Raw genomic sequence first — 25652 nt, 5'->3', positions numbered from 1 at the left:
TCAATACAACATGTGTTTGTTAGTTACGTCACTGATTTTTTTTTCAGAACAGTTAAAAGGTAACTAAAAGTTTTTATATTAATTTAACTTAATAACTTGTGTACACCCTAAAATACATATACAGTTTCATAATAAAAAAAATACAATGGGCGGTCTTATCATACGAGGCAATCTCTTATAAACAACCATAATATGGAAACAGTAGAAGTATAAATAATGGGTTGTTAATGTGTACAAAACATACATAAATACAAATATACATTAAGCAAGTTGAATAAAAATTGAGAAATTATATTATATTAAACGAAGAAAGTTTTAAGAAGCTTAATATAGCATTATATCATGGGTATATATATGTATATATGGGTATATCAAATAAAATATTTTATTACTTTTCAAAATAATTTTTATATTTTATCTAAGCGATAATTTATAGGTATTAAGTGTTCCATTGTAAGAATAACGGTTGCATCACAACAGTTATAATTGGCCTGATAAAATAATTTTTCACATTTTTTGTGGTCTCCAAAAGCCCGAACCATAGCAGTTGTATGTTCCAATATTATACTGGTAGCATTGGATGATAGTCGTGTTGATGTCGTTGACACCAGTCGATTCAATTGCCTATTTTGTTATTTCAATATGAAATTATAACCCATTGGATCTAATTATTTTTAGTAATTTGTATTCTCAAAAGCAATATTATATAATCAGTGACGTTTTATACCAAACCATGGCGGGATCTGCATTACGTCGTCTAATGGCTGAATACAAACGTAAGTAATATTAAGGCAATAAGGAATTTTATCGTGTTTAATTTAAAAGGTAACTTTTACTATCTTTTTTCGGAAAGATAATGTTTTTATGCAACTGAATTAATTTCGCAATATAATATAATTATTAAGTATTCATCTTTCATAGTTCAATGTCTATGAAGCAAAGATATTTTAATGCAAAGAAAAGAATTCGTGTGTTATCAGATACCAAATTGATTTATTTAATAACAACTATCAATTCCTAAGGCTATATGTTATAGCTGCTGTGTGATCAAAGTCAGTTGCATCTAAAAAATCATTAATGTCAAATAGTATTTTTTCACAGCACAGTTTGAATAAAGGCTGCCCATTTTATATTGTACTTTTAAAGTATTTTTTTTTATTATGAAATTGTATTGTTAACATATTTTATTGGGTTGCAGAATTAACTGTCAATCCTCCGGATGGCATCATTGCTGGACCAATAAATGAGGAAAATTTTTTTGAGTGGGAGGCTTTAATAACGTAAGTGTACAACAGTTTATGCTTATTTAACTTGAAAAAACGTTTAAAAATTTTGGACCGTGTTAATTATCAAACATTTAATTTATGAAAATTATTGTGTCATATTAAGATTGTTACAAATGTATACACATGTGATAAAAAACTAAATACTGCTTGAATTTCTAATCTAACTTTTTGAGATAAGTTAACTGAATATGATAATATTAACTAAACTCATAGACCACTAACATGGTCCCAACCTAACCTTTCATCTAGAATTAAAAGATGTAACTGTACAATTGAGATTGTAGTTGTGTTGATTCAATGAATTATAAGATGATGATATTTGGACCCATTGACGAAGGTTAACATTGCAAATACATCATTATGTCTAAATTTAAAAGTCTAGGGGTAGACAAGATCCAGGAGCTTTAACTTTTATTAAATTCCAATGTTGGAAAAAATTGACTAACATATTTTAATGTCTACTTTTTACAGAGGACCAGAAGGCACATGCTTTGAAGGTGGCATTTTTCCAGCAAAATTAGTATTCCCTCCAGATTACCCTTTAAGTCCCCCTAAAATGCAGTTCATTTGTGAAATGTTTCACCCCAATAGTAAGTGAGAATTTAATATTTATTTTGGCAATGTTTGTTTTGCATGAAGAAATACTTACCAGGACCAGCCAGGAAGTGATGAGTTTTGTTATGCAGGTAACATGATGGTAACACTCTTGGATATATTAATATTTATGAACATACTATTGTTTCAGCCCATTGAAACCTACTGCAGTTGTATTTCCCCCCAAAAAATATCTATGAGGGAATATACCCTAATTGTCACACTTGGCAGGCTGGTTTGCAATTGCAGTGTGATATTATAGTATGCAGTGGGTGCTGCTGCATATGCTCTGGAAACTTGTTTATGAGCAGTGGCAATCCTATATAATTAATGCACAAGTGTTATATAACACTGTATAACCCGGTAATCTAACCCATGACCTATGATCACAAGTCTCAGTCCTCTGTCTTTGAGTTACTGCTATTCATTAAAACCTGAGGGAGTCAATCAGTCAACATTTTTATTCAATCCAAAACATGGGTTGCTTTAGCTCCTAACATAGCTTTTTTTCTTATAAGAAGTAACTCTTTTCATGCCTATACCTTAACTCCACTTGGACTGAAGAATAAGGCCCACAAATTAGTCTTTATATCATATTTTATATACTCTGATTATGATAATGGCCTTTATAGGTCAGAACTTTGCTATGAGTTGGTCATCTAAGTCATTCTTTTAACATGGCAATAAATATAGTGGGCGAATCTAGTTTCACTTTTAAATTAAGATTTCATGTGTTTAGATGATTTTACTATTTCAAAAGCCTTTTTTGAGCGCAATAGTAAGATACAGTTAGTCATTTATTGTATACAAAAATTTTAAACCTAGTATCTTATAACAATATCATTTCATTCAATTCAGTTTCATCGACATGTCTAATTAGCAATTTTTAATTGTGTATCATTAACATCACATATGTGGCAACATCCTTCATTTTCTTTTTTTTTAATTTTCCAGTTTTGTTTTATTCTGTTGATTCTGAGAACATCAGTGGTAAAAATATTCATAATTCTTTAAAAATCTTGGTCATTTTTAAAAATATTGTTATGTAATGTACAATGTTCATATAAGAGATCAACAAAATTTAATCTTTATTTCAGTTTATTCAGATGGCAGAGTTTGCATATCTATACTTCATGCTCCAGGGGATGATCCAATGGGTTATGAAAGCAGTGCAGAAAGATGGTCTCCAGTTCAGAGTGTTGAAAAAATTCTTTTGTCTGTAGTCAGCATGTTAGCTGGTAAGCAAAAAGACAATACATTTGACAAATTAAAATATTTGTTTAGGTATCTTTTAAACTTTCCGCTTGTATATTCTGATTATATATTGTGTCTTCAACAATATTATGTTATAATAATATAAAAAGAATGTATTAGACAAAGCATATATGAAGATATATGATATATAAGAAGCATATATTTCATAGATGCAAAGGATTATAAAAATTGATGAAAACATTTCTCTTCTTATTTGTAATTTTAGCTAAGATCAAGAATTAATAATGATACTGTAAAATATTTAACAACTTCTCATATATTGTTCTTTATAAACATGCTGCATGCTGTCAGTAATGTAAGTAAGCATTCAATAAAAAACTATAAGGATGCCAAAAAAAAATAACAATTCTTAGTTAATAACTAATTGGCATTTTGCTAAAAGCTGACTTATAATTTTTTTGTAGTAACCCTTGACACATTTGCACTTTATACAGCATGTAACTTTGTAAATAGAGTTTTAATGGTTAAATATTTGTTGTCTAGTTTTTTTATTAATATAAACATCAATTCAATTTTAATATCAGTTTGGTTATAAGTATATAATATTCATAATAAAATTTAAATGATAAATTATTCCTAGAAATAAATAAAATTATCACCGTAACATAAGCCATGCTAAAATTTTGAAGAAACATTTTTAATTGTTACTACTATAGAACTCTTGAATGTTATTGTGTGATGGTCACAGATAGTATTCAAAGCTATTTACTTAAAGACTTATCATTTTAAAAATGTTGCTTTCAAATATTTCTAGAACCTAATGACGAGAGTGGTGCAAATGTGGATGCTGCAAAAATGTGGAGAGAAGACCGAGAACAATTTAATAAAATAGCAGAACGAATTGTAAGAAAAACATTAGGTTTGTCGCCACTTTCCTAGTATTGTTAACATTTCTAAGTTTATTATTAACAACACCGTTCTAAGAAAGTTGTTGCGCGAAAAAGTAATTATTCTTGTTTGTATTAATTATTAAGCTTCCTTCTGTCTTGCTAGCTCGGCATTCGTCTTTCTTCCATTATTACAAGAAAAATGTTCTGTAACACAACAAAATTTAATGTAATGTTTAATAAAAAAATTGCATATCAATTATGGTCATGTTAGAGTATTAGTTCAATAGATGAAATATGTATATGGGTTATGGGAAATTATATAGATGAAATATTGAAATTGTATGCTTGTAATCCTTAATTGTAGGCTTAAAATAAAAAGTATGTTAAGATGTAAACAAAATAGGAATTGAATTTAATATGAATTGAAATGTTGGTGATATTGATGCTTGCAATTTAGCATAAAGCCCATAACAAATAATTTTTTTTATTGTTAGTCAAACAATGTAATATTATGTAATTTTTTATGTTATATATACACATGCATTATTAGGTACATACATATATATTAGCATATTTTATACCATAGTGCAAATGTTAAGTGTTATTATACTTATAATTATTCAGGAAACTAATGTTGGTTCAAGTATGAACTTCTATTGCATATTAAATACTTATTACAACTTTTATGTTAGATGTTAGCCCATTCAGATGTTTATATGAGGTAATATTGTTACGGTATTAAAACAAATCCTTATATGATAAAATGTGAAAATGATTAAATAAATCTAATTCCCCACTAAACACTAACAAGAAGTGTCGTATTAAAATGTAATTTACTATTACTATACAAAACCCTTGCATAAATTTGTTGTATGCATTTTTTTTTAATTTTTCACAAAAATATGTTATCACTGTATACCACCTTTTGCTATGTTGATTAATAATAAATAATTTAAGTAGAAACACAAATTAGTGCCTTCACAGCAATGGTTCATAGGAAAATCAGATAGATGTCATGAAATGTTATACTTATGCATTAATACACAACATCAGTTGTACCAGAATTTGTTAAAACTTTAAATTGGAAATAACTCTTCATTTGTTTTAAGAAATAGATGTCAATGACAATAGAATTCTATTCTATTAATATTTGTTTTATGTAGTTTCACTTTTGTTAAAACCCAAATAATATTTGTAGTAGTTTAATAATAGAAAGCCGGTAGCTCATTCAAAATTAATATTGTTCAATTCAATGACTGAAATTAAAAAACCAGAAAATGTACAAAGCTTAATACAAAATAAAATTATATAATTAATTAAAATATGCATGAACCATATTACATAACAACTGTTTTATATGTGGCAATTATTTTGAATAAAATAAAGCAAGTTATTATTTGTTTTCTTTTCTAGAGTATAACGAAAAATCATGTACTTTTTGTATATTTAATACAGGCGATTTCACAGTATGACTAGTGTTTACCGGGCTACATCAAACTAATTGTTAGACGAGATATGCGATTATGTGTAATTAGCAAGATTATTTATATAGCTAGATCTTATTAAAGGGAGGTTAACCCTGAAATGCATAATGATGACAAACTGCAACTTACCATTTAAAATGAGTACTACACTTAAAAGTAAATGCATAGTGTAGTATACCTGCCACATAAGTTTTTTTATAAGTACAAAATATATATATCTTGTAGATAAGTACACTACAATGCAGGAAAAATTAAAAAAAACATTTTTTTTTTAATTTTTCCTGCATTGTAGTGTACTTATCTACAAGATATATATATTTTAAATAAAAATCATGCATTTAAGGGTTAAAATGATAGATTTCCCATCTACTGAACATGCTAGAGTTCGATCACTTGCTATATGGTGTTATGTTTGTATCGACCAGCCCGAAGTACTAGAAATCTGGATAAATAATTTACATCAAAAATAAAACGGACAATAGTTTAATTAAATACCGTCTAACTCAGAAACTTCACAATGTTATTTCTAAAATTATAGAGTTGAATAAGCAGGGATATAGGAATACAAATTTATGCTTCTTTTATCAAAGAAGTCCATTACTGCTATTTAAAATAAACGTTCATTTCATTTATAAAGTTTCCTGTAAATAAATTGTTTTTCATAGGATTTCCTTACTTATATTTTGTTACTTCAAAAGCTAACTGTTCTGCTGTTGTAATACAGTAATAATATTTTTTCTTTGTCGCTAGCTAATGTTGCTTGCTATTTTTATGAAATCGTGTAAATCATGTATTTTTCATGTCAATATAAAAGTTTACCATTAAAAAATAACGATATCGGAAAAAATTGATAGACAACTAAAATTAATTTATTTTAATTTCTCGTTACTTTAAAAAAAACTTGAATGTATTACTATAATAAATACCTTTTAATAATCATCTCTATTTTCGAAATAACTTTTTTACTTATAATATATCATATTTAGTCTGTAAAAATGTATTGAGTTTGCATGTGGGATGGACTTTATTAACTATCTGTGTTTCAATCAATGGCGTCATCGTCAAGAACCCAACCCGTTGCGTACAATTTGTAATTCTTTCCATATTTTAAAAAGCGGATTATATTATTTAGTTTGTGATTTAGGAACGTTGTTTTCCGAGGTAAGTGATAAATAAATAAAACATGGTTTTCTATGAGTTAATCGGAACACTGAACTTTATATTATTCAGACTACAAAATGGACGTCAAATTTTAGTGACGTGATTATGTAAAAAATACTTGAATATATACGTGTATTTATTTATTGCAATCTATAGGTATTATCATGTTATTCAAAATGTTAATAGACATTTATCCATATAAGATTGCTTGTTTTGTGCAATAACAATAGATGTGTATATTTGTATTTGCAATGGAATGCGGTGTTGAACAGTTATGATGGCATCCGTCGAAGAGGCATGGCGATGAGTAATTATTTTAAGTGACTCGGTCTAATGTAGCGACTACAAAGCGATTTCAGTGATAATAAATACCGAAGAGTTAAATAGCATACTCACCTACAAATTTTAACAGGGTCATTGTCCCCTTTTTAGGGAAATTAGGAAGGTATTTATCATTAGTATTTATGTTAATTATGCATTGCGAATTATTCTTTTACTTATTTAAATTGCATAGACTTTTGGCAAATTTTAAAGCCAAATGTCAAATAAATAATAATTAAAACCATTTTGTGTTTCCTAGCGTATTTTGAAAAGGTCAATTGTGATATTGGTTTTAGGCTTTACTCATATTAAATTTATTTTCTTAATGTTATTATTAACACTAAATTGAAAAGTTCCTTGATGAGCGGGCTCGTTTTTGTGGTAAGGATGATTATATAAAAATGTCTTTTTGGAAGCAGTCATAGTAGAGATATAATTTGTGTAATCTACATGAAGCAAAAACTACTTTCCTTTCCAAGGCACAAGATTAACTTAATTGTTTATGTTCATTACTAGCAATGTCTTGGTATAGTTATCTAAAAAAAAAAAAACTCAAAATACATTTTAGATCATAATTAATGTAATTGTTTTATAGAACTTTTCATACATTCTGTAATGATTGTAAATATTTTGCTAATATAATAGAATGACAGCTGAAAAATTAACTGGTTAATGATGAATTAACACATACCAGCCTAATAGTTTATTTAAACTAATCAGATTCAAAAATAATGGCCAGTCTTCCTTAGACAATTGAATTAATATTTTTTTGTTTTTTAATTAGTTGTTATTGACACATTTTAATAGCAGGCTATTAATATTTAAAATATCACATTTTTGTTCATTTTTTTGTTTTGTTGCTTGATGTGTTGTATTTTGTCCTAACCTCAATATTTGTTCACAATTTGATTGTCTACTCTAAGCAAGTTGGCTTCAGCATATCCTTTATAGCCTTTTTTTTAATTTTTGGTTACTTGCTACTTTTTTGAACCTTTTGTAATAATATGTATATATACAAAATACTTCATTTTATTATACACATATTAAGAATTTCATATGTAGCTCTAATGTTAAGGCATATTTTCTAAGGTTTATGGTAATTTTAATATAGTAAATACATCTTTATGGTTCTACCATGAGCATAAATAAATTGATTAAATATTTGGTATTTATCTACTTTTGTGTCTAATTACATAATACTGGGCACAATGTTCTCTTTATATTAGCACCTTACATTCCTAGATTATAAATTAAGAACTCTCACTCTACAATCTTTGAAAAGTTAATGAATATCAGAATAATGTTCTATGCTACTAAAGCAAATTTAATTTATGAATATGTTTGTTGAAATAAAAGACAATGTGGGAGCATGATTTTCATTTAAAATTCAATATCAGTAGGGTTATAATACCAAAGATATACCAAATTTAATCATTACAAATTTTAATTGGTATACAAGTCTTATATTTCTGATCCTTCTATATTTTAATTTGTTACAAAGTTGAATATTCTGTGCGATTACATGCGAATTATAAATTTCTCATTTTTATAAATACAATGTTTTGTTGTGTGCAAGCTTTACTTTAAAAAATGAATATGGCCTCTGCTATTGGGGGCCTCTCGTACCCTCTATCTTTGGGAAGAACAGGGTTGTTTTATTTCATTTAATCATTTTTTCACATTACTTTTATTCATGCGCTCTTCTTGCATTCTTTTTATAATCTTTCTTACTTCATCTTTCTTTCCACACTTGTTCTGCCTTTTCCTTTCATTCAATATCATTCCTCAGATTTACATTTCATAATTTTATTTTAATAAAATTTTATTAGAATCTAACCTTTGAATCTGAAAAATTTAAGAATTTTGTTTTTTATATGGGTATTAGAGAGTATATTTCTTTTGTTTCAGGATTAGTTGCTGTGAAAAGGGATGTTTGAAAACAATTAAAGGAAACTTGAATAATCAAAGCCTATCATAGAAAATTTGTTTACTGGGCTTCAAAAATTGAATTTTCATCATGCAGACAATAAAATGTGTAGTAGTAGGTGATGGCGCTGTTGGAAAAACATGTCTCCTTATCAGTTATACTACTAACAAGTTTCCATCAGAGTATGTTCCTACTGTTTTTGATAATTATGCAGTCACTGTTATGATTGGAGGAGAGCCATACACTTTAGGTCTCTTTGATACTGCAGGTAAAAATAACAATTATATCACCATTTGAGATTTTTTTTTATCATAATTACTTTTTTATTGTGAAAACATTTTTAGGAATAATATTATTTGAAATTATCATGGTAATGTCCTTGTTTTTAAATCTTAAATTAAAAGGCAAATAATTTAAGAATGGGTTTGCTGATTCTTCAAAAATTTTCATTACATATAATCTATATTTCTAACAGGTCAGGAAGATTATGATAGACTGAGACCTCTTAGTTATCCTCAAACTGATGTTTTCCTCGTGTGCTTCAGTGTTGTCAGCCCAAGTTCTTTTGAGAATGTGAAGGAAAAGGTATTTTGACTTGATTCTTGGTTTAAATAGTGTAGTTCCTTTTGTGTATTGTTAATTTACCATGTTTAACTTTCTTGTAGTGGGTTCCTGAAATAACTCATCATCAACAAAAGACTCCATTTTTATTGGTCGGCACTCAAATAGATTTAAGAGATGATCCAGCTACGATGGAAAAACTTGCAAAAATAAAACAGAAACCTGTGTCTCTTGAACAAGGCGAGAAACTTGCTAAGGAGCTCAAGGCAGTTAAATATGTGGAATGCTCTGCTTTGACTCAGGTATGTATCTGACCTGAAATAAAATCTTGTCAATATTTGCTAGGTTTTAGGAATTATATGATAAATAAAAGGTTCCAATGTAATGCAACAGACTTCAATAACCTTATACTTGATATTTCATACTGTTCTAATCTCTACTCATTCAATAAATCTTGCCTTTTTTGTCATACTCATTCTATGTGTTTTATATAATCCTCTTCTTGCATTCTGAAGCTTAGTAAAGATTATAAATAGATATGAAATAATAAAGGTCTTTCTGTCTTATTGTTTTTTTTTATGTACATATCATTATTTTGAATATTTATTTGAGAATAATATTAACTTTATATTTTGGGTTATAATGGATATTTTGCAGTTAATTTTTCCTCTATTTCAGAAAGGGCTGAAGAATGTATTTGATGAAGCAATTCTAGCGGCGCTTGAGCCTCCAGAACCACCAAAGAAAAAGGGGTGCAGGATCCTGTAAATTGTGCAGACTTGACATTAACTTTAGCATGTTGATTGTCTTGCAAGCCCATCAAATATTTAGAGATGAAACTGTAATATTCATCTTATTTTTATAAATTTGTTATAATGACTATTACCTTTATGCCATAACTAAAAATATTGAATATTACAGTGGTTTACTAACGGCTCCCATATAAACATTTCAGTATTTGAGCCTTGACGTAATATTGACTGTTTAAAATGATTTTGTACCACAAAAAAAAATTAAATTTATTTATAATGTTTAAGTCATTTGTACCTTTAATACCATGAAATGAAATGAATTAACATCTGTGTTAGAGTACTTTCTACAAAATCATAGAGTATAGTGGTTAGGTTGCAAGTATTTCTTTGGTTTGTACTTTGTTTTTAAAGTCATTAAAACAGTAAGCACAATTTTGCTAAGCACATTAAGTTAATTGAGATGCTAAAGCTATAATGAATTGGTGTACACTTGTTGACAGGTACCCATTTGTCTCTTTATTCCTTAAATTGGTGTCTTTTTCTTATTATCTAATTTTTTTTTACAATTTTATGGTTATTTTAACATAACATTTATATGTTATCATCCAACTACAATATAACTATAAAATACTGTTCATGTTTAAACATGTTCTTGCAATACTGTAAATGTTGCTTAGTGTTTCTAACATTAACCATTGTGTAAAAACTTCTATTTTGTGGGTAAAGTAAAAATGAAATTCCCGACTTGACTTAAACTAACCAAAATGATAGACATGTAACAAATTGAGTTACTAATACAAACTATATAAGCAGATTAAGCTTTTTATGTAATTATTTACGTGCTATGTACATTATTGACTGAATTATACTTACATATATTAATCATTCCTTACGATTCTATGTATTCTTAGTATTCAACAGTTTGATTTTCCAAGCATTCTTCAAACAAGTCCAGTTCAATTTTGGACTAGGTTATGTATGAAGCTATTGTAATTAATATTTAAATACTCACGCACTATTACCATAAAAAAACTTTTATAAATTGTAATATCTTAAGGTGTGCAATATCTAATTCAAGAGTTGCAACCATAAAAAGGAAATATTGCAGTTCTCATTAGTTCTGGAAGATAATGAAAATGTTTTTTTAATGTATTGAGATAAAATGTAATGAATTTAAAGTAAATAATTCAGTTATTATAACATTTTAGTATGGCGATTTTTCTTATCATTTACTTTTATGTATTGGATTTTTTAATAATATTTTATGTTGGTAAGTAGATTTAGGTGTATATTGGTATAATAAAATAAGATCAATATTTGAGTTTTTATTTCACCCTGTAACATTATGATATTTAATAATTTAATTGTAGAGAAATATATATTTTGTTATGGAACAGAAATCGACTGTAAAAAAAACTTAAGCTCGTGAACTTTATTCAAAGTAGAAACGTTTTTTCAGTATCTTAAATGATCGAAATAATCAGTCTATAAACATAGGAATTTAAACAATTGTACTCGAAAACTAGTTAAAATTATTTAAGTGTTTACCAATGTAGTTAGGAGCAATAATATATAGTAATAAAGTACTATTTTGGACAATAGATAAGGGTTTTCAAACCTTCATAAAATGCATAATGATACGATACATTTATAGACTAGTTCCGACTCGCCTTATATCAATCAAGATGTTAAATATTCTCTGTGAACTAGAAATGTTTTGTCATACGAAATGAAAGGGATAGCTAGGTGTTTCGTCATTTCGTATATAAAGTCATAAATATCCCGGTGCCAAATTTGAAGTAGAGATTGCTAGATTAATAAAAAACATACCCGCATTTAAACCTCGGCCACCATCACCGAACCACCAAGCTGAGGTGCTTGGCTCTCTTGTGCCGATATTATCGCCGAGTCGAGGCTAATTTCCGAGTTGCCCTCAAGCGTTGTAACTCCATGGAGTGTCCGTCGAAGCAATATAAGTGCTCCAAGCGGCCTACCAATCTGGTGTAGTATGAAGTGGCCTGAGCCGACGCTGCGGGAAGCTTCCCTGCCTTAAAATAGGTCTCAGACCAGAGTTCCCCAAACTTTTTTGTCGTAGACCCCTTGCCATGTTTTTCCGTGTTGGGTAGACCCCCTACTTACCTGATATTGATTTCTTGTAAATTTCTAACTGTAGTGAAGTTTAGTGTTAAAAATAAAGTAAAAAGACGTTAATTTATACATTTATTAATTGAATTTTAATTGAAAATACTCAAAATAAAATTTTGTATCTGTTATGTAAAATATACGTAACATTAAATAAACATAAAATAAACTATAAATAAAATAACATGAGCGATAAGTCAATATTTTTAGTGAGAAGGATGAACCTGATGCTTTAATAATAAATTATCAACATTTGGCGTCAATTTTGTAAGGGTTAATCTTAAATCTCCTCGGCTAGTAATGTCCAGTCTGTTTCTTTTTTTCGTTAGGAGATTGGTAACAGCGCTAAACACTCTTTCCACTAGGTATGACCGTGAAAAGGAAATTAAAAATTTCCTCGCTATTTTCGATAATACGGGTTAAGTAACGGGTATGTTGTTTTGCAGCCAGAATTGCTGATATCCGTTTTTAAGCTGAACTCGTTGAAGTTCTTCATTTGTACTTATTTCAGTCAGTTCCTCTTGTATTATGACATTCGTTCCTTCCATGTCACCATATGGATTAATTATACACGGTGGTAATACCAGCACTTTTCTTTTCAAGATTCAGGAAACGAATAAACGGATTAGTCCCACATTCGTATTTATAGAGTGACGAATTGAACAAGTCAGTGCAAGGTAGCGAAGCTCTGAGACTGCGACTCTCAAGTTTTTACAAGTTCAAAATGTATTGCGACCACAAAGCGAATACCAACATCCTATAACTTACACAATTTTATAAACATATACGGGTGGCCCATAAGTCCTTTGAAAAGTAAAATTTGAATAAAACGAACAGGGTGCGCGTGAGCGGTGCAGGGGAAGCGGGGGGAGTAACTTCGGTTTCTGGGAATTTAATCGCGATGGAGCGTTTTACCGGAGCAGACCGTGCGTTTTGTGTGCGCGAGTTTTATAAAAACGACAATTCGGCAACCGTTGGGCGGCGTAAATTTCGAGAACACAAAGGTTTACACAACTTTGACGACACTCCAACTCTTCAAACGATTAAGAACTGGGTTGCTAAGTTCGAGGAGACCGGTTCGACGTTAGATAAACCGCGGTTGGGTCGCCCAAGGACGTCACGTACGGAATAAAACATAGACACAGTGACACAGTCTATTCGCGAAAATCCGACACAGTCAACTCGTAAGCGCGCCAGAGCATTAAACGTATCCAGGACATCGTTACAACGGATTTTGAAGAAAGATTCACATATGCACCCTTACAAAATTCAGTTGGTTTAAGAATTAAAGGAAACTGACGTTATTCAAAGACAAAATTATGCGAATGAAATATTGAATCGGTTTACTTCCTTCAATAACATAATGTTCTCTGACGAGGCTCATTTCCATCTTAACGGGCATGTTAGTAAACTAAATTGCCGCTATTGGAGCCCCATCAATCCAAAACTTAAGCATCAGAAGCCCTTACATAGTCCGAAAGTGACTGTTTGGGCCGCTATGTCAGCCCATGGTATCCTAGGGCCTTACTTCTTTGAGGATGGCAGAGGGCGCGCAGTTACTGTTACGTCGGAGCGATATGTGGCTATAATCGAAGAGTTTTTCATACCAGAATTGCAAAACTTTTCAGGCTTTAATGCCAGAACGCGGTTTCAACAGGATGGGGCCACTTCTCACACCTCTAACACTGCTATGCCCGTTATCTGTCAACTTTTTCCTGGCAAAGTGATCTCTAAGAGAGGAGACATTTCCTGGCCTCCACGTAGTCCAGATCTGATCTCGATGGAATTTTTTTGTGGGGCTACCTTAAGGCTAAAGTATACGACACAAACCCGCGGTCAATTGAGGCCCTAAAAGAAAACATCCGCAGAGAAATGACAAGCATTTCAGCAGTGACGTGCCGCGCAGTCATCGCCAATTTTAGACGTCGTTTGCAAGAGTGCCGTGATCGCAACGGATGACATTTAGAAGATGCTATTTTCAAAAAATAATTCCCGTTTTTTAAGCTTTTTTTGTAAATAAAAATTAAATTTATAATGTAATTAGTTTTATTTTAATAATTTTTTTTCATATCAAAGGACTTATGGGCCACCCTGTATAATATTTTTTTTACTTCTTAGGTACTTTTATAAATAATGTAAATGTTTTTATATTATAAGATAGTATGATGTAAGTAAATAGGTACTATCAGTGTATGTGTTGAGATCCACTATCGTGGACCCCCATTTTCATTTCATGGACCCCCAAATTTTTTTTCGCTGACGTAGACTCCTTGCGGGCTGTCATAGACCCCTAGATGTCGATATAGACCACTTTGAGAATCACTGTGTTAGACTAAAAGCCATTTGCGCCCAGCCGTCGTGGACCCGCGTAAATTGCAAATACCATTTGTTAAGCTATGAGAATCCAGCCAAAAAACATGTAAAATGTGACTATCTGCGAAAAAAATCATTAACGTTTACACGTAGTGTTAGTAAGAATACACGAAATGGTTACAACGATTTAATTGCATGCCTTACATACCTTGGCCATCACAACCATTCAGGGCTTTGAAAGATTGGTCACTGGTGTTGAAATGTGTATTGCATACAGCAAGAAAATGAAAAAAATTATGGTAAAAGTTAATCAGGATTGGGGAATCTTTGTTCAAATCTCCAATTAGCAAAAAGTTGTGAGATTTAAGAAAGAGAAAAAATGTCGCCTTGAATGAAGAACGGCGTGAATCCAGTTGATAATTATGACAGTGTATAATTTACACGATGCCTTCTTCACTGGTTCTCAATCTTTGAGTTTGATTTAAAGGTGTCAATGCGTCAATTATATGCCTGAATCCTCAGACGCTGATGTTTCACTCTCTCCACTCAAGTGAGAGTAAATTCATATAAAAACTCGTTATTTCTATACATTAATGTCTAAGAAGTTTTTACTGAATCAGTAGTTCTTAGTTTGACATTTTTATGCCAGTGTATAGTTACGGGCTTGATAGATTTTCATAAAAACGATCCTATCTTGTTCTAGGGTTGGTAATGTTTTGACAATTTTGACGTAATGATTTTTTAGTGCTTTTATCAATAATCTTCCTTTTTATATAATCAGTTATTAATTTACCTTAAATTGAATACGAAGTTCTCAAGTTGTGTATTATGAAAATTTCAAGTTATAATGGGTGACAGTTTAAAGTTATCTAAAGGTTATAATTTGTGATGTATTTGTTCCTCATTATTGAAAAATCTTTCAATCTATCATTACGTAGTAGAAAAATATTTTAGTGCAGTTAATTTTTATAGATTTTTAATATAATAATAATTGTCATCGCCATCACTACAAATATTACGTGTAAAATTTTCGATCTTGTATTTAATGACCAGATAAACGGCATAGAAGTTCCAGCAGCATAGCTGGTGTGGCATTGGACGGTACGCTCTCTGAAAGGAAGATAGATATTAAAGGTATTTTTATGTCTCAGATGTAATTCTTAACTTTTTTTACTCGATGATAAATAATCCGAATATTTCCTGTGGATTATTTTATTACGCGTTAATAATTTGTTGACATAATATTAAAATTATATTTGCAACTTAGAGATAAATTTAGTGATCTCTTAGATTTTGAGAATAAAAATGTATAATGAGGTATCAGCAAGAAAAAGTGAGACAGAGTTCCAAAATCATGGCTGCATTGGTTCAGATGATTCTCAATTACAAATGCAGCAGATTCTTTGAGCTGAAAGGAGCACTTTGTTGTGCCTTTTTATTAATTTTATCTTATATGGCTCGCTCAACGCCCATCTAAAGTAATTATTGAATTAATTAATTCATCTTACTTGGAATATAAAATAAAATAATGTAATGACTACTCGCCATTTCGTATAGTGACGCTTTCATTTTTATTCTTATGAAAGATTTTTTGTTTTTTTTTTTCATAAAAGTTCCCTTGACAATTTATGTTTCGTTGCGTCCTGCAAAACCATTGTGAGAAGTCTTGGGGTTTTTTGTGCGTAGCGACCGCTTATTAAAAATGAACGTCGCATAATTTAAAATTTCGATCTTAAATTATGAGATACACACTTGTTTTTCGGTAGCCATTATTCCAAGTATTTGAACTACAATTCTATTACGTCACAGATCAAAAGGCGAACTATGTTATATTACATGGTTAAATTTCTTTGTCTAATTTTGCCTGCTTATGGGCGGGCTACAGACAGGTTTTTCTAATGTGTCTGTAGTTTTTGTTGATTTTGTTGATTTGGTGGACTGTTTCAGAATTAAAAAAAGCAAGGTTAAAGTAGTAAACTCAGTGTTTTATTTTTTTTATTTAAAGAAAACACACATTCCTGAAAGGCAACTTTAGTTACATATTGAATACTAATATATAATAATAAAAAATATGTAAACTAATAAATTGCAGCTTCAATACCGGAGGTCGATGACCAATTTGCAATTGCTGAAGCGCGATGTGATGATTTACAAGAAAAAATTGATTTAGTGAAGGTTTTAAAAAGAAAACGAAAATTAAAAAAAAGAAGGTATTTCATTTTACAGAAATGTATTTTACCTGTAAAAAGTGTGATTATTATATTTTATTTTATTTGATTGCTTCTAGCACGACTAGAGTTACGGATCAACAGATTGCTGAAAATGTACCTTTTATTAGCGTTCGAACGCAACCAAAAACCAGTAAGTACCAAACCTCACTTAACCTTGTGTCAAAAAGTAACTGCCTGACCGACAACAATGTTTGTGTTGTCTGCTATGGGACAGGATATTTAGAAGCAATTACTGTTTGGTAGCTAAAATTTTTCACTATTAATTACATGTTTTTAAGAACATGTCGTTTTTACATCGCGTAACAAGGAAAAGGTTATGTCTGTTTAGTTAAACTTACGCTTTGGAATATTCTTGAATTGATATAATCGTTAATAAATGAATAAAAGAAATTGAAAATTTGTAATAAAAAGTAATAATTAAAATAGTAGCCTAGTAAACATATCTTATCATTTCTTAAGTTAATTTTACAAAAGTGCGGTAGTAAGAGCGCTGCATAAAAAGTGCTATGTTTAGCTTAGTATTGCGTATTAAGGTAGTGACCATTCTTATAAAATAAATTTATTGTAAGTAGTACGACATTTCCAGATGAAGTTTATAATAATAATATTAGTTTTAAATAATAGTACATTAACAGGTATTAAAAGCTTTTTACGTTAATTAGCTCTGCAGCTGCAGCAACTATGGGTGGTAGTGGTAGTATAGGTGGTAGGTAATGTATTTTCCTATGACATTAGTATTAAAAGTGATCTATTTTTTTACAAAAATGATTAAGTTATATATAATTAAATAAGCTTTAATTGTTTTGGTGTCGTGGTTAATAAGACGGCATTAGCTTTGTATGTTACAGAAGTGACACAGCAGGCTGCCCGAATGCGTCGTTTTGAGACTCCTTTACATCCAACACGGGGCTATCTTGACCCTGCTACATTAGAACAGCATCGAATGATTACTAAGGTAACATCTTAGTCATCAATAAAGTACAAAAGCGAATGTTTTTAATACTTCATTATTATTATGCACACCGCAGCACGAATAATATGAAAAAATTAGTAATGGATTTTATTGCCGCGTGTTTATGAAACTGCGTTTGTTCATTGTGGATAACCATTGAAATATTGTATTGTTTGATATTAGGCCTGTCATTCGTTATTAATTTTTTTTAAATAAATTTAATAATAACGTCTATGAGTCTAGACAAAACACCAAATCATTTCTAGTTCCCTGACTATAAGATTTGGTTATGGCACACACTTGAGTCTCGATGCCGTAGTTTGTTCTGTTTTATAAAAAAATATTATTCTTAGACATGGTAATAGCTCTAATAAGGTTTCAGTATTTTTTTTTAATTTATTCTTAAGTACTTAAGTTATTAAAAATCTCGTGCAAATATGCGTAAAATTTTTAGTATTACTATAATGTGCTTTGTGTGATTCGTTTTTATTTTATTTTTTACAGAATAATGACATCAATTCAGACCCTAAAATGAATCGTCCTATATCCCGTGTGCGTATAGGTCGAGAGAGAGGCGAAGGTAGGTTTTTTTGGTTTTTTCACGGACTATTAAATTTTTAAATATATCCGTTCGATTACGTTCTTTCTAAAATAATTAAAGGGTCTTCGGAAGAAACGATCACATCTTTCTCCAAAAACCGAGTAGATATCAATTAGTCAATACAATACGCCAGGCGTCGCATCTGCCGAAGATTTTTTTAATTAGCTCGCCGATTTTGGATCCGCGAGCACTGAGTCCGATGTAGCTGTAAAAGCCAAAACGGCTAACAGCATCCAGCAACAATTGAATATAGGCAATTAATGGGTCAAAGTAACTTTGTAAAAGCTAGTTGCAATTTAGTAATAGCTATATAGGTTTACAATGGCAAAGACGAACGCAAGAAATGCTACGTACTTCTCGAATTAATGTTACTCAGTTTTATAATGGAAATGGTGGTTTTTTAAAATGTTTTGGTCCTTTCTCAAATTTTGTATTTGAATTCTTTTCAATTTAAAAACAAAATGTTAAGGCAGAAAGGACAGGCAGCGACAGAAAGTTTTAACTAACAGCTGTAGTTTTTTATTACTCTGTACTTTATTTACTGTAACTTTATATTGTTTAAAAGGAACTTGTGGTCAAGGCGTGCAAATCAGTACACACGAACCATCAATGGACGCAATGTGTGGTGACGATGAAATAGAGGATTATACAGATAACAGAATCCGAGATCAAAAAAATATGTACGTGTTATAACTTACATATTTATATTATTTTCGAAAATTGTCATAATATCTCATGGCTGTTGTATACGCATTATTAATGTTATGTAGGTGTTTTACATAAGGTTCATAACACATTCATAGACGTTACAAAAAAGCGCTAAAGCTAGCTAAGCTATTACATTTTAATGTCTATAGTTCGAGGATTAAGAAAATCAAACCACCATTGGAAATTATGCCGCGTTTATATAGAAAGAAATCTAAGCAGAAAACCATAAGGAAATCTTCTAAAGAAGGTAAATGCATAATAAATATATTTATATAGTTATCTCGTTTTATAAAATCGTTGACGGAGGATCCCGGTTACATATAATGCACTTACTTTTTGTCATAGTGTTCTTAGTTCTTTGGTTTGCTTCGCGGTAGTTTGTTTGGCTTTACTAACTTGTCGTAGCTCGGCGTTTTGTGTGCAAATTTAACATAATATATCTTATATTATTTAAGAAATATTCTTTCCCCGTTTTAACTTTTGTCACAAGTTAGGATCCAAAACCGCCGAAATGTCACTATTCTTTACTAAATTATATATACATATAACATAAAAATAATGCATGTAACGAACAATATAAGGATATATATATATATATATATATATATATATACACACACACACATTCCGATATGTTCATGTAACTCACGATATTATTGAGACGATATTTCAAACACCATGAAAAAATGAAGGGTAATATCACTATTTTAATATCCTTTAATATAAAATAATTAGTATATTACAGCACCTATAATAATTTTATATTTCTTACAAGCAAAGCTTACCAAAATTTTCAGAGGACAAGTGGCAAGATGATGCAACACCCGGTCGACCACATAAAAAAACAATGGATATGCTACATCAGCAATATGATGGTACATTCTACTTTTCTACGCAAATAAAACTAAACTTCAGGTTTAAATTTCTAATAGGTCACAATAAGTCGCCAAGTCTTGCATACTGCACTTTACTAATAATCGTCCATTTCTGTCAACGACTGTTTTCTTTCCATTCTCTCTAATTTACACAAGCAATCACAGAGCCATGCCCAACAGACCTTTATGATCGCGGTTTTTGTTTCAAGACATTACATTTCATTTTTTAGACCGCATCCTCACTTGCCATCGTTAATAAGATGACTAAAGTGTGCGTTATTTTGTAGCGGTAAATAAAAATGAACAAAACCCAGAACAGCCATCGGCAGTGCTTGAATTGTACAATAAAAATTACAGCGAATCGTCACCAGAATCGTGGCACGGAAATACGCCGGTAGCGCAGCCCGCTGAGAGCAGAGGTAACAAGGGAAAAATCGTTTGTTATTTTCCTTTAGTTAATTATTAAACTAAAAATTATTATTTAAAAAAATTATCTTATTTCTATTACATTTCTATAGAATCTTGTTTTTTTTGTTTAACCAAATAGGCATTTCTAAGATATTGAACAAAAATCTGCTTTTATTTGTTAAAGTGGTAGTCTGTTAAAAGTATATCATAGGACCTAATTTCCTTAAATATTAATGCATTTCTTGCTTAGCTGAAAAATGGAAGGAAGATACAACACGCAATCGTCCGCGCAAGAAAAATTACGATATGATGAGGCGGCAGTTTTGTACGTACAACTTTTCTAATTTACGTTAAACTTTTTTTTTTCTGAACTGCAAAGTTTATGTAATTACAGCAAACAAAAGGTTCTCTATCGAATTATAATTTTTTTTTGTGAAGTTGTATTAATTTTTAATTATTTAAGAGTATTAAAAAAACTCGATCTCGACAATTAACATATTAATGGTCGAGATCCCGAGTAGTGACCAAATAAAATAAACACATATATATATATATATATATATATATATATATATATATATATATATGTATATATATACATACACATAATAGATTAAGTAAAACCTAAATGTCCAGATATCGCCGATCAATTTGGTTTTTTTAATTACATTACTTTTGCAGCCCTAGGTAAAAATGAAAAAGATCAAAATGTCGAGCAGGACGTGTATGAGTTGTTCAATATCAATAAAAGTGATTTTTCGCCCGATTCGTGGCAACAAAATAATGCGCAGCTTGATTTTGAAACTAATGATAACAATAGAAGAACTTCTCCTAACAAAATACAGAATGGTGAGCAGAAATAAGTTCTGTTTGACCTACTTTCAGACTTCAGCTTATTATTAAATAAAACATTAGGACATATCCCTTTAAAGTGTTCTCCCAGCAAATTTGCAAAAAAGTTTTTCATTAAAAACTACTAAAGTACAACTGATAATTCTAAATAATAAATCTCCGTTTATTTAATTTTGCATCAAATTTAGTGTTTTCCCTACTTATTTAAAAACAAAATAAGAATATGACTTATTATGCAATTAAGAATTTTATTACCTATCAGCTTTCTTATCTTACTTAGATTTACTTAACTTAATTGGATTGTAAAGTACTGACTGGTGGTACCAAGACAGATAAATTTCTAACTGTCTGTTATTTTCTTTTGTGATGGCTAAAAGCAAACTGGCACAGAAAAGAACAGCTTCACCGGCTTAAGTCGGGTGTAAAATCTTACTGAAAATGTATACGTTTTTAAACTTTTGTGTTAATATTATTTTAAAATCGAATATAGTTAAATGTAATTTTGTATCAAAATTTCTGTTTTTAAAATCTTTAGGATTTTCGTTAGACAAATGTTTATGATGCGATTTGAAAGTAATAATGAGATATAACTGTTTCTTTGTTTTTAGTACGCGAAGAACAAATGTACGATGAAGTCACCGGGCCTTTGCCGGAAAACACCGTAAAGGATTCAACACAGGAGGTTAACATTTTTAGGGTTCTATGAAATAGAATAGAATAGGTATGGTAATAATTCAGCGAAAACTTTGAAATAATACGCAAGCAGTCATTTGATTGGTTCTAAATATACTGTACAAACCTTTCTTTTAATAGTTTAAGTGCCGACCGATGAGGGGCTCCGCTGGTTGGGAGCCGTTCAAGATTTTTTGTCTTTTCGTTTGTTTTTTGAAAAATTATGCAAAAATAAGTAGTTTTATCATTTTTTTTTAATTAAAAGTAATCTCACGGCTAAGGGCGGGAAAGGCGACTGGGATAAAGTTTTCAATCAATCAAGTGAGATGAAGTTATCTAGAAATTTTAATTATTTATTATAAAATAAACTTTAAAATCTACAATAGCGAAAACAGAACTCGCAACGCCGCGAGCCCTCCTCGCTTTCCCTCCTTTCCCGCCTAAAGACGAGAACGGCGTTCAAACTGCTAAGCTTGTAAATTATAAACACATGTTAAGTGGTAGAATTGTATTTGCAGGTGTCGCGCACTCCACGTCGAATAAAATACAAAACTCGCCGGCACTACGAGCTGCCGACAATGGCGTCGCGTCTTAAACAAACGGATGCCCGTTTTTACGCTGCTATAACTAACGGCACCGTCTTACCGTTCGTATCTAGCAAAAGCACTGGACCGTCCTACAATTTGGTGGTTAATTTGCAACAGGTTTGTACTACATACAACAGATAAATGTAGATTATATTCGACACAATAGGTATTGTATTACAAGTGGAAGATTACATTGATTACAACGTGGAAATAACCAAAGGCGTTTTAGTAGTACTCTGTTCCTTTCTACATTTCAATTAATTATTTTTTACTTATCCAAGCCCCATTAAAACCCATTTTAAGCCAACAAAAAATATCGTTATTGCATACTACCTGTTATCGGTAAAATTATTAAAATTTCCCGTATAATTGTACCGAAATTTAGTCTTTCCAACGTATTTGGCCAATAGTTTTTGTATATACAGATAATAAAAATAAATTTAACGTAATTATCATCAGGCTTGGCTTTTTATAATTTCGAATATATTAAAATTCATATGAAATACCCTCCGTCGCTTCTCATGATAATATTAAGGTTAAAAAATTGTTATACAGTTCATTGTTACAATTTTTGGTTACCTAAATACTAATGTTACTCTTTATAAGGTCCTGAACCGTCTCAAAATCCAACAGCCCCTTTCAGGCATACCGTCTACTATGGCACATCATATGGGTATGTGATTGTTGTTTAAAATTCTCTATTTCGTAAAATATATTTTTTCTTGCTATTAATTATACTCTGTATTGTTATTATTTTTTCTGTTCACAAGGTCTTGGTTATATTCCGACGCATGGAACTAAAAGTGCGGTAAGTCATAAATATTAACTTCGTCTAAGACTAGGACAAATTAACTTTGAACTGTTATTTCACATCATACTGTAAGGGTTTTTTTAGAAATTTATTTTATTAAAGGAAAATATAAGAGTCTATAATAATAATTTGATGATTAAACAAAGCCGATCGCCAAATGACAGGCGAGATCCTAGTCAACGACACTCATTTATTTTGTAGTGGTTAGGATATATGTCTGAAAGAATAGTCATAAACACTGTTAAATAAACAAAAAACTAAGATTTTTTTTTTTACAATTTGGATTTGGCCTTAACAAAATCTGACTAAAATCAATCTAAATCAAGGTTACCTATTTTTCGTTGGTGTTTCCATCAATATGTGCCATAAGTACTTTAGTTCTATGTATACATTTTATCTTTCTTGCAGCAGGGTCCTTGTAATACCTAGACTGTAATAAATAAAATATTCGGTTTTGTTATGCTTAAGGCTCCAATGCTGGAAGGACGAGAAATCAACTCCATTAAGCTGGGTCGGCGCCTGGTGCACTTGCCCACCTATAAGAACATGTCTTACAACAGACTACTTAGATTATTCAGCGAGGGTAATGGCATGGTGCCGAAGTTCCTTTCCGCCATCAGCAAACCTCATTACTTTTATACTTCGATGTATAAGTGAGTTCATCAAATTTTTAATATAACAATCATCGATCGCACGAATGGCATTTGCTTATGTTAAAAGAAGTTATAAATATAACATATAAATATTACTTACTGTATTCATTTTAGTTAAATAGAATTAATAGATAGAAATCATAATTATATTTTTTAATATAAATTTTTAAAGTTGAAATTAAAATATGGTTGATTTTAGAATCAAGAAAAATAGACACGGGAAACATAAGGCCAATGATTTCAGAATTTCTTAACAACAGGCTTGTATTGAAATAACAACTTTATCGGATTTAATATTATTTAGAATTTTTTAGGAATATCAACCGTAGAAATAAGGAATGTTTTGTTTATAATATTGCTGATAAATATGTAAAAAAATTAAACAATACTTTCTTAAGCAGCTTAGTGTCAAATCGCGAAGACATCGACGGAGCAACTTCCAAAGGCCGTGGCGGTTGTACACAATTGGCAAAGCAAAGCCTGGCTGAGTACGCTTCACTTTATCGTGATTATGAAAATCTGGAGAAGAGCCTTAAGGTTCGACATGACCCAAACTTGGTACGTCGACGCGATGAGGTTAGGAGAGAGCTGATGATTAGAGAAGACCATATTCGTAAGGTAAGAATTTTTCTTGTTCTGGTTGGATACAGACTAAAAATTACTCGCTGTTTTTTCATCACAGTAAAGTGTGTTGTCATGAAGTCGATTTAGAACATGAATTAACCGAGATCCTATGTTCGATCGAAATTTTTTATAATCGGTAATGATTTTACAGTTTCTGTTATTATAGTAAATCAATCCCTGTAAATGAACGATGTTTTACACTAAACTATTACTAAAAATAAACGAGTTTTTGTAGGTATTTAAAAAAATAAAATAACAAAGTTTTTGCCAATTGCTATAGGTGGTTCAGGGATACGAAAATACCGTTTGCGAAACAGAATCTACAACACTGCGCGGAGTAGACCACAGTGAGGATAAAGGATTTCGACACTCTACATACAAACTGAACGCGGGTGATTGCACCGACTGATATCGGCCAGTATTTGAATAAAAATTATTGAAATTAAAAGTGCGCCTTCGATTGTATTTAATTTGCTAGTTTAGAATGGATTCGTTAGCTTCTAAAAGTATTTGAATGTTATGCTTCCGGAAAAAAACACGTCTACATTATAATAATATTAACCATAAAAGTTTCAGTTTTTCTTTCAATATTACATGAATAATAATTTTTCTTTCTCCTATGTGAGATCTTCTATTCCTGTTCATTATATTTAAGAATTTTTGCAATGGTTTCCTTGGCTTATATGTAGACATTTTCGAACATTTTTTGATCTAGTGATAAATGTTTTTAAATTTCATATAATTTTGCATACATGTATTATTTTGTTGTGACAATTGGTTAGTTCAAAGTAGTGGCAATTTTTTGAAAATTAAAATTAAGTAAAGCTTTTGCGGTCGACAATTTCATTCTCTAATTTTAAACAGATATTTATTTGACAAATTGGGACATAATACACTCACTTATGACTTAAGATGTAGACAATTTTTAAAGATTATTTTAAATTAGGAAGTGAAATATCATGTACTAATAAATTTTTTCTAATTACAAGCAATGTAGTTTTACTTCTAAACATGCACTTAAAACACTTACAG

The 25652-nt window shown here is 30.4% G+C and overlaps 3 protein-coding genes across 4 annotated transcripts; all 3 read left to right on the top strand.

The window, feature by feature from the left end:
- The first annotated feature begins 584 nt into the window (after positions 1–584).
- On the top strand, positions 585–5342 carry Ubc7 (ubiquitin conjugating enzyme 7). Its single transcript, XM_068764876.1, has 5 exons — positions 585–776; positions 1199–1280; positions 1758–1876; positions 2978–3118; positions 3910–5342. Exons 1-5 carry the CDS (start codon positions 734–736, stop codon positions 4032–4034), a joined length of 510 nt encoding a protein of 169 aa, XP_068620977.1. The 5' UTR covers positions 585–733; the 3' UTR covers positions 4035–5342.
- Positions 5343–6518: 1176 nt separating this feature from the next.
- On the top strand, positions 6519–11485 carry Cdc42 (Cell division cycle 42). Of its 2 annotated transcripts, none has more exons than XM_068764769.1 (5): positions 6519–6630; positions 8860–9146; positions 9354–9463; positions 9544–9741; positions 10118–11485. In XM_068764769.1, the coding sequence occupies exons 2-5, from the start codon at positions 8969–8971 to the stop codon at positions 10205–10207; spliced, it is 576 nt and encodes a 191-aa protein (XP_068620870.1). In that variant the 5' UTR covers positions 6519–6630; positions 8860–8968; the 3' UTR covers positions 10208–11485. The 2 variants fall into 2 exon arrangements, with proteins under 2 accessions (XP_068620870.1, XP_068620876.1); XM_068764775.1 differs by lacking the exon at positions 6519–6630 and adding an exon at positions 6935–7075.
- A 3967-nt stretch (positions 11486–15452) lies between these two features.
- On the top strand, positions 15453–25029 carry LOC137932030 (peptidyl-prolyl cis-trans isomerase G-like). The gene is made up of 18 exons (XM_068775621.1): positions 15453–15521; positions 15700–15780; positions 16739–16856; positions 16934–17007; positions 17726–17832; positions 18334–18409; positions 18996–19110; positions 19288–19385; positions 19936–20013; positions 20301–20432; positions 21193–21270; positions 21882–21955; positions 22464–22649; positions 23139–23205; positions 23303–23340; positions 23812–23996; positions 24395–24614; positions 24901–25029. The coding sequence occupies exons 1-18, from the start codon at positions 15494–15496 to the stop codon at positions 25027–25029; spliced, it is 1884 nt and encodes a 627-aa protein (XP_068631722.1). The 5' UTR covers positions 15453–15493.
- Positions 25030–25652: the final 623 nt, after the last annotated feature.

Source organism: Battus philenor, unplaced genomic scaffold (assembly GCF_028537555.1).
Source record: "Battus philenor isolate CCGP_79_NKW_IND1 unplaced genomic scaffold, ilBatPhil1.0.hap1 SCAF_1, whole genome shotgun sequence".
NCBI classification, from domain to species: Eukaryota; Metazoa; Arthropoda; class Insecta; order Lepidoptera; family Papilionidae; genus Battus; species Battus philenor.
This window is presented reverse-complemented; position numbering and strand designations above follow the sequence as displayed.

Excerpts from the sequence above, each read along its gene's own strand:
- Cdc42 (XM_068764769.1), top strand. The coding sequence starts at position 8,969 with ATGCAGACAATAAAATGTGTAGTAGTAGGTGATGGCGCTGTTGGAAAA. Across the intron at positions 9,147-9,353 it reads AGGTCTCTTTGATACTGCAG|GTCAGGAAGATTATGATAGA; the intron begins GTAAAAATAACA and ends TATTTCTAACAG. Across the intron at positions 9,742-10,117 it reads AATGCTCTGCTTTGACTCAG|AAAGGGCTGAAGAATGTATT; the intron begins GTATGTATCTGA and ends CCTCTATTTCAG.
- LOC137932030 (XM_068775621.1), top strand. The coding sequence starts at position 15,494 with ATGGGTGACAGTTTAAAGTTATCTAAAG. Across the intron at positions 17,833-18,333 it reads AGCATCGAATGATTACTAAG|AATAATGACATCAATTCAGA; the intron begins GTAACATCTTAG and ends TATTTTTTACAG. Across the intron at positions 21,271-21,881 it reads TCCTAACAAAATACAGAATG|TACGCGAAGAACAAATGTAC; the intron begins GTGAGCAGAAAT and ends CTTTGTTTTTAG.
- Ubc7 (XM_068764876.1), top strand. The coding sequence starts at position 734 with ATGGCGGGATCTGCATTACGTCGTCTAATGGCTGAATACAAAC. Across the intron at positions 777-1,198 it reads TCTAATGGCTGAATACAAAC|AATTAACTGTCAATCCTCCG; the intron begins GTAAGTAATATT and ends ATTGGGTTGCAG. Across the intron at positions 1,877-2,977 it reads TGAAATGTTTCACCCCAATA|TTTATTCAGATGGCAGAGTT; the intron begins GTAAGTGAGAAT and ends TCTTTATTTCAG.